General features: G+C 42.6%; 1 protein-coding gene across 1 annotated transcript in view; it reads right to left on the bottom strand.

Moving 5' to 3' along the window:
• Positions 1-15,527, bottom strand: part of LOC102687466 (complement C3-like) — a 49,088-nt gene that overhangs the window by 9,863 nt on the left and 23,698 nt on the right. Inside the window, exons 22-33 of the mRNA XM_069188614.1 lie at positions 13,944-14,004; positions 12,460-12,546; positions 11,620-11,823; positions 11,174-11,249; positions 8,817-8,976; positions 7,020-7,115; positions 6,633-6,792; positions 6,115-6,278; positions 5,029-5,187; positions 2,162-2,221; positions 1,135-1,228; positions 64-115 (exon numbers count right to left, since the gene is read on the bottom strand). Of these exons, the coding sequence (XP_069044715.1) occupies positions 64-115; positions 1,135-1,228; positions 2,162-2,221; positions 5,029-5,187; positions 6,115-6,278; positions 6,633-6,792; positions 7,020-7,115; positions 8,817-8,976; positions 11,174-11,249; positions 11,620-11,823; positions 12,460-12,546; positions 13,944-14,004 (1,373 nt within the window). The remainder of the gene's footprint in view (positions 1-63; positions 116-1,134; positions 1,229-2,161; positions 2,222-5,028; positions 5,188-6,114; positions 6,279-6,632; positions 6,793-7,019; positions 7,116-8,816; positions 8,977-11,173; positions 11,250-11,619; positions 11,824-12,459; positions 12,547-13,943; positions 14,005-15,527) is intronic.

Consider the following 15,527-nt stretch of genomic DNA (forward strand, 5'->3'; position numbering starts at 1 on the left):
ATGCTCACCTCATACAGATACCCAGGGTGGAGAACCTGATCTAGTGTGGACATGCAGACTCACCTCATACAAATATCCAGGGTGTAGGACCTGATCGTCCTTTCTGGGGCCTTGGCTGCACAAGGGGAAAAAAGGAGGAGAAAGATTAAGACTAACTTAACATCTGGATAACTTTTCATCTCATGCCCTGCTGTAATATTTTCCCCAGCTTCACTTCAGTTCAGCAGGATGTGCAGTAAATATACTGTACAGTCCTTAATGTAGAAACATGACTCTTTTATTTGGCTGACTACTAGGTTTGCAGTCTCTGAATATCTACTGTCAGGAATATGGCGGATAGGAACAATTTGCTAAACAAAAGAATATTGAAGTCCTAGAGACAGTTTTCGGATTTTGTTAAACGCTACAGCTCCGTGTTTGAGTCTGTTGGCCAGGACCCGACTATTTTTATAGATTCTGTTCTGACACACCCCAGGGCTTGTTACAGATGATATATTTAGGAGGCACAGTCTTTACAAACAAGAGCTCTTTTCTCGCTTCCCATAGTTTTTCTAGCTGCTTGTTCTCCATTCCATAATGTCAATTCACGAGGAATGACAACGCCCCAAAATCAAAGTGTGGCGAACTATTGTGGAGTGAATATTTGGCTTAACCCGCTTGGGTGAGGGCCGACCTCCTTGCCGTAGGATGAGGAGGCCAGGACCCCCACGCAGGGGAAGCAAGGGGCAGCTGCAGAGGTGGAGGTGGGATGCAAAAGTCACATGGGAGGGAGAGGGAGATATCGCATTTGGTATTTATAGCATTCGGTGTAGGAAGGACGAAGGGAGTGATTGCTAATTGCTGATGGCAGGGGATGATTGAGCATGGTTGTTGTCATCCCTCCCGAACTTTAGTTAAATAAACTCCATTGAAAATACTCTACACCTTTCACTGCTCTGTTGCCCTTGTTTTTAAAAAGCTCTAAGAGAATAAGAGAGGTAAGGCATGGGCGTGGGCGTTGTTCTGATGAATTTCTAAGGTTCAGCAATAACATCATGGGAAGACCACAAGGACAGGACTCTGAGGGCAACATAGCAAAATCCCCCAAGAAAAAACCCCACAGAGGCGGGACAGGGGCAAGATGAGGACACTTACGATCCACTGCTTCTTTGATGGCAACTTCTAAGTCAAATGACTGGCATTTATCCTGTTGGTTGTCTTTCGGGAGGACATAATACTCTGTCACAACCTGCAAAGGAACCAGCCACATGACAGACTGAATAAGTGTACAATTCCCATTTATCATCGTCTGCAATTTTTTCAAATGGAAATGGCTGATGATCAGACTGTATCGATGAACCCACCGATCTAAAACAGATTCTACAAAGACCACGCAAAGCTGATGGAGATTGCCTGTTGCTATCAAAATATCTTAAATGCTTCTTCTGTCCATCATTTACCACAAAGTGTGTTAATGAGTGGGAATGAGCTGAATAAAGGGTGGAAAATAAAAATGGGAATATTCTTATCACGTGTGGCACAGTGGTTAGCATTGCTACCTTGCAGCAGTGGGGCCCTGGGTTCAATTCTAGACCTGGGGTGACATCAGGGGAATCCTACTCCGTCGGGCCCCTGAGCAAGGCCCTTAACCCCAGCTGCTCTAGGGGTGCTGTGTAAAAATGGCTGACCCTGCGCTCTGACCCCCAGCTTCTCTCTCCTGTCTGTGTGCCTGTGTGTCTCAGGGAGAGCAAGCTGGGGTATGCCAAAAGACAACTCCCTAATGCAAGAAATCGTATATGGCCAATAGAGTGATCTTATCTTATCAGCATGGCGTTTGTTATCCCTGTGTTTGCTTGGGTTTCCTCTAGGTGCTCTATATGACCTGCAATGAACTGGCACCCTGTCCAGGGTGTACCCTGCCTTGCACCTGTTGCTTCCTGGGATAATATCTGCCCCCCCAGATGAAGAAGCAATGTTCTTATCTTAGGAAGGAAAGTGGCTGAACTGTAAAGTGATTAAATAGAACTGTAGATCTGAAATGATCCAAAGTCATGAAAGGTAAAAAGCTTAAATGTTGCATATCGAAGATATTTGAACAGGTGAAAGTTCAAACAATATTTAGAGCCTCTGTTTACTTATACAGTATATACAAATGAGCAAACTGAGCATTTGAAAAGCCTACCGCTAGTTTTCCTCTTCCAGTTCCTGTGGCCTCCACGGTGAAGTTCTGATCAAGTTTTACCTTTGTGACATAAAGCAAAAGAATTAAAGCGTCTACTTAAGCAAAGAAAATCACTCACACCCAAACATCTTTAATAAGCACACAAGGTTTCAACATGGTTTCAACCGTAGCCATTTCATGAAAAAGTACACAACAGGACGTTGTGTGTGCTATGTCAGTCTCCATTTAATTTAAAGGGTGTTTAAAAAAACAACAACTTTAATTTCTGGGCACACTAAATGGCGCAGTTTGGTCGTTTGGTTCATTTAGACAAAACAAATATGTTCAGTGTAAGACATTTTTCCATTCTTGAGAAAGTCTGGCTTTCCTGTTCAGTGGTTCGGGCTTTTTATCACCAAACCTACAAGTTTTTTTCATATATTTTCATTTAACAAAACCCAATGTTCATGAATAAGAAGTAGACAGCTCTCCATTATCAAGGATTGCATGCTTTTCCCATTGAGGATATTTTGGAAGTTTAGCAGTATTTGTTTTACTGGCACAGCATTTACGGCAACCCACTTGTATAAGCTACAGTACAATACTGATCTGACTACATTTACACATTCTAAACTTTATATACTTCCAATACTTTGATCACATTTTATAATCATTTCTATCTTAAGTCCTTGCACTGGCTTCCTATCCAGGTTTTCTGTCAACTTCAAAAAGCTCATGTTCACATACCAGACTTTACATGGGCTTAGCATCCCAGTGTCTGCCTGCATTACTATCCTCTACTTCCCACCATGCAACCTTCATTCATCTAATTCAGGTCTCTTATTCAGGAGAGGTATCTAAATTCACTCTGAACAAACTCCAATATGTTCAGGATTTAGCAGCCAGAATCTTGACCAGCAGTCACACTCTACCCTTCTTGGAATCCTTGCAATGATTTCCTATCATGTTCACAGTCGACTTTGGGGAAGAATTTTAGCATTTACCTTTTTTAAAGTGTATAAGATAGTGACTAGTAGGCTTTGAAAAATGCCTTTTACCTAGCAACAGTATGAAAGAACAATTGCAAGCATATTATTTGACTTTTGATATTAATGCTACAACCAGAATGCAGAATGTCAATACAAGCAGAATGTCTAGCTCATTTCACACTTTTCATTTATATACTTCGTTTTGTCTGTATACAAGGCAAAACTGCTTCTTAAGAAGAACGTGGCCAATTACAAAGAAATGTTTGTAGAGCAAAAAACAACTCCTAATATGGAAACTTAGAATGAGCTTTCCTTAGAATGTGTGAATTTGCTGTATAAAACTCATAGCATTTATCATCTCAGTGGAGAGGTTACTCACAGATCTGTATGAGAGGCTGCTCTCAGATCTGCATGATTATGTCCTCCCCATGCGCATGAATAAAGGACTCTGCTTGACCACACCTAACCTGAGTGAAGAGTTTTCTTCGACAATTTCTAAACTTTTCTTCGACAACTCATGCTCACCTGTAAGGTTCTACATGGCTTGGTACCTCAGTATCCATCTGACTTATTATCTCCCTACTCCCCCACCTTGCAACCTTAGTTCATTTCTGTTCTCCTGTCTGTCCCCCGAGCCCACTCATACATTCTATGAGTTACAGGGTTTTCTTTTGCTACACCCCAAAGCTCAGAAATTCTATCCCTCAGAACAGGAGAAAAGTCACCTTCCCTGAGCACTTTCAAATCAAGATTACAAACCTTCTTCTTTCGAATGGCTCCTATCGAACTGGTTCTGTGTCTACCTCTTTGCTTTCCTACTGGATTTTAATCCCCTATTTTAACTGCGTAATGCTCTGCTGTTTCCTCCCATGATGGGCTTTTTTATCTCATTGTCAAACACTTTGGGGAGCCACGTTTTATGTTTTATTATTATCATTATTATTACTTTAGATGGAAGTTCTTAGCCGGAATTTAATGCGGGATGACACCCAAGCCACTTTCCCACTGGTTCTCAATTCCATCCATTTCACCTTTTTTCACGTCTCATCTCGCGCATCAAACAAGTTTGGAGTACAGAACAAGTTTCTTCCTCTTCTGATTGCATTTCTTGTCATGCATAAACATGCTTCCCTTGTCCACCCAAAGTCAATCTGTGCAGCTGCCTCTGGGTTTGATTGCTCTGCGTGGAGATTGCAGCCTCCTTGTCCTCCAACAGAGGGGCTTGGACCTCAGCCAAGTAGGTTAACCCAAATCGCAAGAAATCTCCTCGGCACATCTGATCCCGGGTATCGTTATTCCTTGTGGATGGTAGATTTCCATTGCAAGTGTATTGTGATCACAGTTCCAAGCCTTTTTATTTTCCAGGTTATGAAATTTCGCTCTTACCTAACTTGTGTGTTAAAATCAACGGTGCTTATGCTGTTGTCCGTTAGCATTCGAAAAATGGCAAGCTGATGGGTTAAATAGATTCAGAACATGCCAGGAGCCCTAATACACACCAGGAGGTACACTGCAAACCAGTACAGTACACACCAGAAACGGGGGAGAGAACTGCCTTTAAATGTGCGCCAGAAGAAAGGTAAAGAAAGGTAAAAGTAATTGAAAACTGAATAACCTTTTCTGCTGTCTTCCAGTGTTAACGTTTTGTACCCTATTTGGTGTTTTAGTCAGCATAAGACCTTTGTTAGCGTTTATCTCTGAAAGGTGAAAAACCAAAGGCCATCATATTATAGAAGGAATGTGAGAGAGTACCAGGAGTGTAAGCATATCATAGTAATGACTATGGCTTCATCTTTTTGGAGAGCAATAGTCATTACAGTCCACACCCCACGCACTGTGCTGCAGCGTCTCACGTCATCTCATGCTTTTCCAGCCCCAGAAGCTGTCATCGTACTGTACCTTTTCCGATTTAGCTTGTGACAGCCCTCCCAGTTTGAAATACCACTTGGGAATTGTGCTGCGACCTGATATGCTGATATCCACGTTCAGTTCGAGGACACCCTCCGCAGGTTCTTCGATCTTATACTGCGCCAGTGCCTGGAACACCACCATCGTGGTCTGCGAGAAAAGCACAGACAAGTCACCGGTACATAGCGTTCGACGCGGGATCCTGGCAGGATAGCTCCTGCACGCAACTCCAAAACAGCTTGTCAAACGTGGCAGGGAAAGACCATGATCCTCCGGTGCTCACTTCCTCATTCAAGAACCAATGTATTGACACATATTCAAAGCTATAGTGTCAGTGTTTAAGTGTGTTGTGGAAGGCGTGGAATAAATGAACATAGCTGGGCAGCTCTGTGTCAGTCACCAAACTGCCTCAAGCCCTGTTAGAGTCATGTAAGAACTAACTTTGTAACAATAGCACAAATTGGTTTGTTCCTAATGATGTTGTTAGAGAACGGGTGATCAACTTTACAGAACAGGACAAAATTCACCTGTGGCTGAACCACATGATGCCGCACTGTGTAAAACAAAACGTTAGCGGTCTGTCCTATGGTGCTGACTCAATGCTGGGCTGCTGTGTGTATTGAACTCAATAAAGGCTGAAACTGCACAAGGATGTCTCCAGTATCACAAGTAGTGTGTATCTATAATGTAGAAAAAAGCTGGGAAACCACATTTGTTCGTCTGTCTGTCCACCAGCATGTCTGCCCTGCATGCTCCTATGCTTTTTTCATTGTGGCTGTGTGGCTACAAAGCATTGAATCCAGTTCAAGAACAGGTGCAAAATCCAATGTACCAGCACCAATGAGTCATTTGGGGGGCAACCAAGTCTACAGTCTTTGATTATATCTGAATTTCAAATCTTTTATTTACTTCTATTGTCATTATATTGGTCTCTGCAAGAGTGTGATACTGGCTGCGTAAGGGCACAGTCACACAGGGGAACATTATATAGTCTTGTCTTGTAAAGAGAGAGACTCTAGAGAGCCTCCCATTGTATATATTGGGGCTACAGGAGAGTTTTGGTTTTAGTACTTTTACCTGTGTCGATCCAAAGCCACCACTGGAATTCCCCTGTTCAATCAGCCACTTATAAATGCGGGCAGCTGTATCCATTTTCTTCAGCCTCAGGTACGTCAGCAGAGCGTAGCCGGTGGCTTCTAATGTGTAATAGTGGGATTGGCTGTCTTTCCAATACGTTCCATCTGAAACAGAACCACCAGAAAAGGAGTAGTGCAGTCTGGCAAGGCTTAAGTTTAGCTAACTGTGGAGAGCAAGAACAGTGCAGGCTGGGATGGCTCAACAGCTGCTACAGTATGTGCAGAATAAAAGCAGTGCAGTTTGGGATAGCTTTCCAGTGGCTAGAGACTGTGTGCTCTCATTAACATAGAACAATCCAGGTGGGGCTGCACATTGGTGGTGGTGGAGGGGAGTCCCAATTACCTGTAAAGCACTTTGAGTGGAGTGTCCAGAAAAGCGCTATATAAGTGTAAGTAATTATTATTATTATTATTATTATTATTATTATTATTATTATTATTAACAACAAAAATGCTTACCTGTGCCCGATCTCTCAAGGTGTGCCAGCAGAGTTGATGCATCATTTTGATTGCTCAAAGCTAAAGCGTAGGCTGTGATGGCCACAGAGTAGGGTCGCGTCAGGGTTGGCAGATGGGTCTTCAAGAATCCAGCAGATCTTGTCACCCTCTGAGACAAGCTCTGCACCCCGGCAAAAAGAGATCGTAGAGATCAATGAACACTTATCCAATTGATTTGTTTTAGTTTGGGATTTTTCTTTTCATATTGTACGTAACTTCTTTCACCCACAAAAGTGTTTGATTTGAGCCTTCAGGTGTTGATTGATTAACTTTACAAAAACATGTGTGCTTCATTTGCAATTCAACAATATGGATGGGGAGCTGTGCTGTACAGCTGTTTTGTCTTACCATGAAACGTTCTTTACAGATCACTTTAGCTTCAGCCATGGAGATTAAGATGAAGGCTGTCAGAGTGACCTGTCCTTCTCCTGCTGCTGCCCCTCCCTGACAAGAAATCAAAGACCAAACTAAAACAAGGAAAGCAACAAGTCCACTTCCCTCAATTGAACATTCATTTATATGTTACTACTTTCCACAGGTCAGGCCCAGAGATTGGAGAGCTGAACACTGGAAATCCAACTTGACATAGTAAAGTTAATCATTTATGCTACATCCATCCATTTCCCAAACACTTAATCCAATTCAGGGGTGAAGGGGAGCCTACCATTGTGGCCAGCAAGGGTTGCAAAGAGGGAGACACCCTGGACAGTAAGCCAGTCCATCACAAGGCACACACAAAGACAGACACAAACACATACTCACACCAGGTCCAATTATTCCCAGAAGCCAATTAACCCACCAGTATGTCTTTGGACTGTGGGAGGAAACTAGAACACCTGGGCAATATGATAATTATTAGCAGCAACGATGAGTCAGCATACAGAGAGGAGGTGGAGCAACTAGTGGACTGGTGTACAAACACCAACCTCTCTCTTAATGTAAACAAAACAAAAGAAATCATCATTGACTTCAGGAAGGCCCACACTGATCACTCCCCACTGCACATCAACAGCCTCCCCTATGGAGACAGTTAGAAGCACCAAGTTCCTTGATGTACACATTTCAGATGACCTCACTTGGTTCCTCAACACCACCTCCCTAGCCAAGAAAGCCAATCATTATCTGTGGCGACTGAGGAGGGCAAACCTTCCCTCGCCCATTCTTCCCACTCTCTACAGAAGTGCCATTGAGAGCCCCTTGACCAGCTGGATCACTGTCTGGTTTGGGAAATGCAACGCTTCAGAGCGCAAGACCCTGCAACGAATTGTGGAAACAGCTGGAAAGATCATCAGAGCCTCCCTCCCTTCCATTTCTGTCACCTGTCACATACGCTACTTACACAGGGCCTCCAGTATAGCAGAGGACCCCTCCCAACCCTCCCACAAACTCTTTGCCCTCCTACCATCTGGAAAAGATATCGCAGTGTACGGGCCAGCTCCACCAGACTCTGTAACAGCTTCTTCCCCCAGGCTGTCAGGCTCCTCAACACCCTGGAATCTACTTGCACCCACTCCAATTCCAGAAAAAGGGTTTAAATTTACCTTGTAATTTGCACTATCTGCACTTTGCACTTTGTGTATCCTGTCTACAATGTCCATGACATTGTCATGTCTGTCCTGCCTGTATTTGCACCGTGGACCAGGAGGAACGATATTTCGTTCCACTGTATACTTGTATATGGCTGGAATGACAAATAAACGTGAACTTGAACAACAATAACAATTAATAGGGAGTGAACGGGGCAAATCCCATTTAGACTGATCCAGGTGATGCAATGGATTAGGTGCTGCATCTCTTAACATGGGCTGCCCATGTGGAAGTGACCTTGATCTGTGTGTTGAGCGACAGATTGATGACAATTCATGATTGACGAATGACCAATAGATGACGAGATCCCGATCTGTGTTAATGAAAGATTAATTCTGAAATTCCGATAAACAATTAATAAATGACAATATTCTAATCAACGTACAGTACAGTAGATTAAAGATCATGTCTCTCATGCACAGTAAACTGTATTAGTCACAATCGCAGCCTGTAAATCAAAAACTGGTAATGATCACAACATGCATATATTATCAACTTGTGACTGTGTCTAAAATGTTTCAACATCAAGGAATATAATAATATACATCATTAACATACCATCATATACACTGCAGAAACAGGAGCCTCTTCTGTGAAAGCTCCATTGGGCAGCTGTTTTTTCAGGAACAAGAATTCGAGTGGCTCACACACATGCGAAGAGTGTATTACTGTAAAGGGGTAGGCTACAGAAAACACCTTGGCAACATAAGCTGTCAGCCTGAAAGCAAAAATCAGAGACAAATTAGCTTTTCTTTTTTTTTCCCAATTCAGCCTCCTGGAAACGTCCTTCTATTTTTTTTATTAATCCACCAAATCGAGATGGTTATATCATGATGATTGTTGATGCTTCACAGCTCTTGGATGCTGAGCTTTAGTTTCAGACTGAAATGGCTTCTTCTGTGTGGGGCTTGCATCTTTGAGATGGTTCAGTTAATTGATGTTTCTAAATTGTCATGTTGAATGTGTGTGTCCGGACCCTGTGATTGACTTGTACCCCATCTACAGAGTAATGTTGCATTCCATTCATCTGGGTAGTTACGACCCTTACAAGGAAGTCATTTGTGATGAATGTGCATCAATTCATTATTGTCCAGCAAAAGTTGAGGAAATGTCATGGGACCATAAAGTGTAAGTGTATGGTAAAACAAATTGATAGGACACATTCTTTGGCCATCAATATGCATTTTTTGTTTACAGAATTTGAGGTTAATTTAAAAAAAGTGCTTCTGTGAATTTTATTATGGATCTGAATCTTGATGCACAATGACAGCTCCAACATCCAAGATTCAAACTTGCTTAGGGTAGATCAATCAGTCACATAACCTTCTTGCCTTGTTGGATTTCTCACAGAGCGCATGAATGATGTATTCCTTGAAACTACTTAAAGGGATAGGAAGGAAAATCGGTATGCTTCAACCTGGATCAGTTCTCCCCCAAGAGAAGCATATTGATATCCTAGGACACATGGTAGTTAAAAGTCAGCCAACTACTTGTACTGCTAACATCTCTTATTCCAAAAATGTTTGATCATGTCAGTCTTAGTCATTCTAGTGTCAATATGGTTCATATTTGGTGAAACGGGGTTGTATAAGCCACAATGGCCACTTGGCCACCATTTTGTTCTCACAGCTTAAATTGCCTGTGTCTTAGGAACTGCTGCACTGATTAGCATAGGGCTTGGGATGATTTTATAAGGTCTGCTTCCTTGCATTTAGAGAACTGTGGGTTAAAATGGGCAATAATTGGACAGTGACTCAAGCAAAGTGGCAGAGATCTGGCCGGTAGTTCTTCGAGGATCCTGTGCATAGCCGTGAACTCTGCGGGATGCAGAGGCAAACAATCCAGAATCGTAATCCAGAAGCAAGGTCGACAGGCGAAACGAGAGGTCAGTTAACCGGAAAGGGCAAACCGAGAAGACAATCCGAAAGGCGAAATCCGAAAGGCGAGATCAAAAGGTAAAAGTTAAGTCCGAAAACCGAGAAATCCAACAAGAAAATAATGCGCACTAGAAAACTCTAAGGGGCTTTTCAATAGTGAGCAGGGTTTGGTGCATGAGGGAACTTTAAATACTGAAGGGGAGAGGGACGTGGTTGGATAATTGGTCCAGGAGTGAGAATCTGTGGAATCTGGTGCCTGTGAGAATGTGATGGGTTCAGTTAGGGATGAGAGGGTGAAACAGTGGGTTTGGGAATGTAATGGGGTTTGCGAGGGCGAGTACGGGACATGACACGAAGTTTACAGTGACAGGGAGATGTGTTTTTGCTACATTGGTGGCCACTCGCTGGTGATGAGATTTTGAGGTCACTGAATGTTATAAAATGATCGCCACTGTCAGATGAACATATGGGAGGGATCTGTCTGCCGTTCCTCATTCACCCTTGTGAAGTACATGACGTGTGTTTCCTGATTTGAAACGTAAAGTCGGAGGTCGTTCGATTCTGACAAGATGGAGACTCTTAACTGAACTACATTCCCTAGAAGGGAATCGGAGACTGATCTGCCATCCTCAAACACCTGACCAAGGTACACTTTTGGTTGGGTGATGTTTAAAATCAGGAAGCTGGGGCTTCAGGGCGTCCTTTGAACTCTCACGGCTGTTACAAGTTCTGTTTTGAGAAAGAGTTTTTTCACTATGAAGCGAGGAACCGGCTTAGTTAGAGCTGAATTGTTGTTCTTTGTTCTAAAAATTTTGAATGCATCATGTAACAACTTAACATCTGTGTTTTAAATTACTGTACAAAGCTCTCTGAAATATGCAGCCAGAAAGAGAGAACTGTTACAACAGATAATAAAAATTACTAAGATCTAAGATAATCTAGGTTAATTAAAATAAATATATTTATTTTAGATAGATATATACAGTACAGATTAATTAAAATAAAAAAAATTGCACAGAATGTATTACTTGTTATTACCAGGTACTTGGTGCCTTTTTACTGTAAGGTGGATAGGAACCATCTTGAAGGCGATAAGCCAGCTGATTGGAATAACCTGCAAGGGAAGAAAAGCTGGTGAGAAAGGCAGATTCTCTGAAACCGTGTGACTCTCTCTACTAACATGTCTGCATCTTTTCATACAACCAGACTTGTTGATTGTGCAACTCCTGTGAAACATTTTTTTTTAAAGCAAATGTTAAACAAGAGATTTCAGACATGCACACCTACAAGACTTTCATTTTCATTTGAGAGGGTCCTATCCTTAACAAAGTCATTCATGGTTTTAAGTGCAATCACCCCTGTAAATTATTTCAGTACTTTGATGTTGATACTGATTCCCAAGATGCTTCTTACAGTCACACACACACACTGTTAAGCAGCTTTTAAAGAAACCATAGTTCCATATTCTTGTGAATGAGTCATACCGGTTTTGACGTAGTCAGTGGTCTTTTCCCGATTTTGGACTCCGACACTCGCCCACGCGTTGGCTTTGTCCAGGTAATGCATTGCTATGACCGGAAACGTCATGGAGGCTAGGTTCTGCTCCACGCAACCTCCAGGCAGTCGTATGAGCTTAGTCAGGGCAGAGCCACTGATGGCATTCCTTATAGTTTCCTCCAGCTCATGCCCTGTAGACACAGACCCAGACACAACCATACAGTAGTTCTCTGATTCTGCTTTTATAAACGTGTATCAAACACATCAACACAACGTTGTTCCAGGTGGATTTGTCTGGACAGAGAGGTATTTTAGATGGTTGATTTGCCGATGGATACGGTGAGTGAGGTGACCTACAAATCGATTGCTGTGTTCTCAAATTCCAAGAGGATTCTGTCATAAACACATCAGTCACTCCATGTTGTTTTGCTTCATCTCAATGACTGGTGATGCGAAACTACCTATATACTGTATCAAGGAATCATGCGGTAATAAAAGTGGACTGTGCTGTATCTTTTACAAACATTACGTTGATCAGAATTGTGACCAATATGTTTTTATTGACACAGATGTAGGAATCAGAGTAATGAGTCTGCCGTGATCTGAGCGTGGCTTTCTGCTGGACTTGAATATCGCCACTGACAGCCAGATCTTCAAGTATGAACAAGGAAATCTCAGAATAGCGCCTTGTGTCATAACTTTCTGGTCCATTCTTCAAGGATTCCAGCTTTCCAGGAACAAATGGTCCCCATCTCCAGGACTTGAACTGGATTTGACCACAACTGCATTGTTCAGTTGTGTTGCCTCCTCAGAGGCTGTAGAATTACCTGTTACTGTGATGTGTGTCACTGGTTCTGTGTTTGGAGTGAAAGGTCCCACCGATAACTTCTCAAATGTTACAATTTCCCTTCCATCTGTAATGAAAACAATAAGTTACCACATTCAAAAATGTATTTACAGTACTTATTTAATTTACTGCTTAATGCAGACCACTGCTCAATGGAATCAAAAGATGTGCTCATATTTGTTCTTCAAAAGCTCAGCAGGTGTGAGCCTAGACAGTATCTGGATGGGAGACCTCCTGGGAAAGTTAAGGTTGCTGCTGGAAGAGATATTAGTGGGGCCAGTAGGGGGCGCTCACCCTGCGGTCTGTGTGGGTCCCAATGCCCCAGCATAGTGACGGGGACACTATATTGTAAAATCCTTCACATGGGATGTAAAACTGAGGTCCTGACTCTCTGTGGTCATTAAAAATTCCAGGTCGTTTCTCGAAAAGAGAACCCTGGCTTCCTCGTCAAATTTACCATTGACCCTTACCAATCATGGCCTCTTTATAATCCCCATCTATGAATTTTGAATCCTTTAGCCTCTATCTGTGGGATATCTTTATCCTCTAGAGCAGCTGATTCAAATGATTCTTCTACTCACCAACTGGACACTAAAATATAAACATCTGTTCTTACATGTTTAATGTGTTTTCAGTAAAAATGCTTTGAGAACTCAGTCATTCAATCATATTTTAGTTCATGTGACAAGATCGCTGTAGGGACAAGACCTATTTTTTCACTTAGAATTTTTGTGTTACTTGACAAAGCAGCCTAATGCCTCTCCCTCAATGAAGAGGAGTTCACCTTTTGTCTAACTTGTGAACCTCAAGAAAACAAATTGTGCACAGACTGTACTAAAGACAACTTAGCAGGCTGCTAAGCAAAGCAAGGCAAAAGCTCTTTCTCTCGTTGGCCTCCATTAGCTGCAGAGCCCAGCCAGTGTTTTACGAACTTAAAGCTTAAACTCATCAAGGACATGTGGACAATGGATTTTTGAGTATAATTTCATTAATCACATAATTCTTGAGAGATTTAAGAACTGTTGCAAATACATGTTCGATGTTTAGTTCACAATATTAAATGTGTATATATATAAATGTGATTTAATTATCAGAATCCTGCTTGCTAGGAATGAGCCAGGGAGCTGCTGCAGGGAGAAGTTGGGGCGAAGGAAGCAGCAGTGAGCGGAAGTGGGTGATATTAGGAATTTGACTCTCAAACCTCTGCCTACAAACTCCATTTATTTTCAGAAACTCCTTGGACCGAAACAGATGGAGTAATGACTATCACTGACAAACTGCAGGAATAGGTCACAAATCTGAGGGAATGCACGTGAAATGCTTAAGGGAGGTACGTTTACCTACTGTTGAGGTTTTGAAATCAAGTGTTGGCCACAGCCCATCAGAGAGGGCAGATCTCAGTGTGTTCCCAGGGGTGAGAACACTGTACTCGGAAAGCGACCAAGAAGAGGGTGATGTTCTTACCACTCTTTTCGGAGGGATTCAAAATCACTATCTTCTCATCAATCCTCTTCACACCCTCTGGCTAAAGGCAAATTAAGAAAAACCCCAGAAGAGTTATAATGAAGCAAAACAATAAAATGTTCTACAGAATTGACTCACATCTTTAAACTCACATAACACGGATTGAACCTTTAGCTTTGTCCTTTGTTTGTCCAACAATTCCTGGTGCACAGACATGGAGAATATTTCGACATCATGCTCTACACATCTTGAACATCTGACAATAAAATATCGCCCTTTCTATCTCCTGAGGGAGTTCACATCGGTAGTTCTCACAGTGGTGTATATTCCGCCGCAGGCAAATTTCACAAGGGCACTGAATGAATTACACAGACACGAAAATACACATCCTGAAGGGGCATTCATCATAGTGGGTGATTTCAACGGTGCAAACCTGAAGAAAACAATGCTTAATCTACATCAACACATCAACTGCCCGATGCGCGGAACAAACACGATGGACAATGTTTACACTCCCTTCCAGGATGGTTACAAAGCCCTCCCCAGACCTCCTTTTGGCAAATCCGATCACGCCTCCATTCTGCTACTTCCCATTTACAAACAGAAGCTTACACAGGATAGGCCAGTGTTAAGAACCGTTCAACGTTGATCAGATGAATCAGATTCTATATTAAGTCACTGTTTTGCTATGATTCTTCCGAGAAGCTGCCAGAAATAATATCAATCTTTATGCGGACTATGTTACTGGCTACATCAACAAATGCATTGAAATTGTGGTTCCCGGGATTACTGTTCGCACATACCCAAATCAGAAACCGTGGGTAACTGGCGAGATACGTGCCAAACCTAAAGCTAGGACAGCTGCTTTCAATTCTGGTGATATGGATAAATACAAAAAATCCAGATGTGACCTCAGGAAAGCCATCAAAATAGCGAAATACAACTACAGAGTAAAATTAGAGTCATATTATAACGGCTGCAACACACAGAACATGTGGAGTGTGTCACGATATTAGTCCCCCCTCCTTAAGGGTGCTCCAGCCCTTTCACTCAAGACTTTATTCGGTGCACCTGTTTCCCATTCCCAGCCCACCTTAAAAGCCAGGCGCTGACGCTCATCCGGGCTCTGCATCTGATTTCCATATCGTGCGAGTCCGGGACCTGGAAGCGCCTGGTCCCGTTAAGGTTTTAACCCCTGTTCCTGTTCCCCGTCCGCCGGTTCCGACCCGGCCTTCGTGGTTTTTAATTCCTTCTTCTAATGGATCTTCTGGTTTTGGACTTACCCTTGTGTTTTGGATATTCCCAAAGGACTACTCTCGCGGATTGTTCGCCTCGGCCACACCTCCCCCGTGCACCAGCGCACCTTGGACACGCCCCCCTGTCTTCTGCCCCGTATTCCTGCATGACGTTTCCCTAGTGTTTCCCCACTCCGTCGGATTGTGTCGTCCGCATAGGGTCCGGAAAGAACTGTTCGTTACAGAGTGGTATACACACTATTACAGACTACAAAGCGCAACCCAGCTATATCGCACAACAGTCTGCCTCTCTTTCTGATGAGCTAAATTCATTCTATGCTCGGATTTG

The sequence above is a fragment of the Lepisosteus oculatus genome, chromosome 4, assembly GCF_040954835.1.
Source record: "Lepisosteus oculatus isolate fLepOcu1 chromosome 4, fLepOcu1.hap2, whole genome shotgun sequence".
Taxonomy (NCBI): domain Eukaryota; kingdom Metazoa; phylum Chordata; class Actinopteri; order Semionotiformes; family Lepisosteidae; genus Lepisosteus; species Lepisosteus oculatus.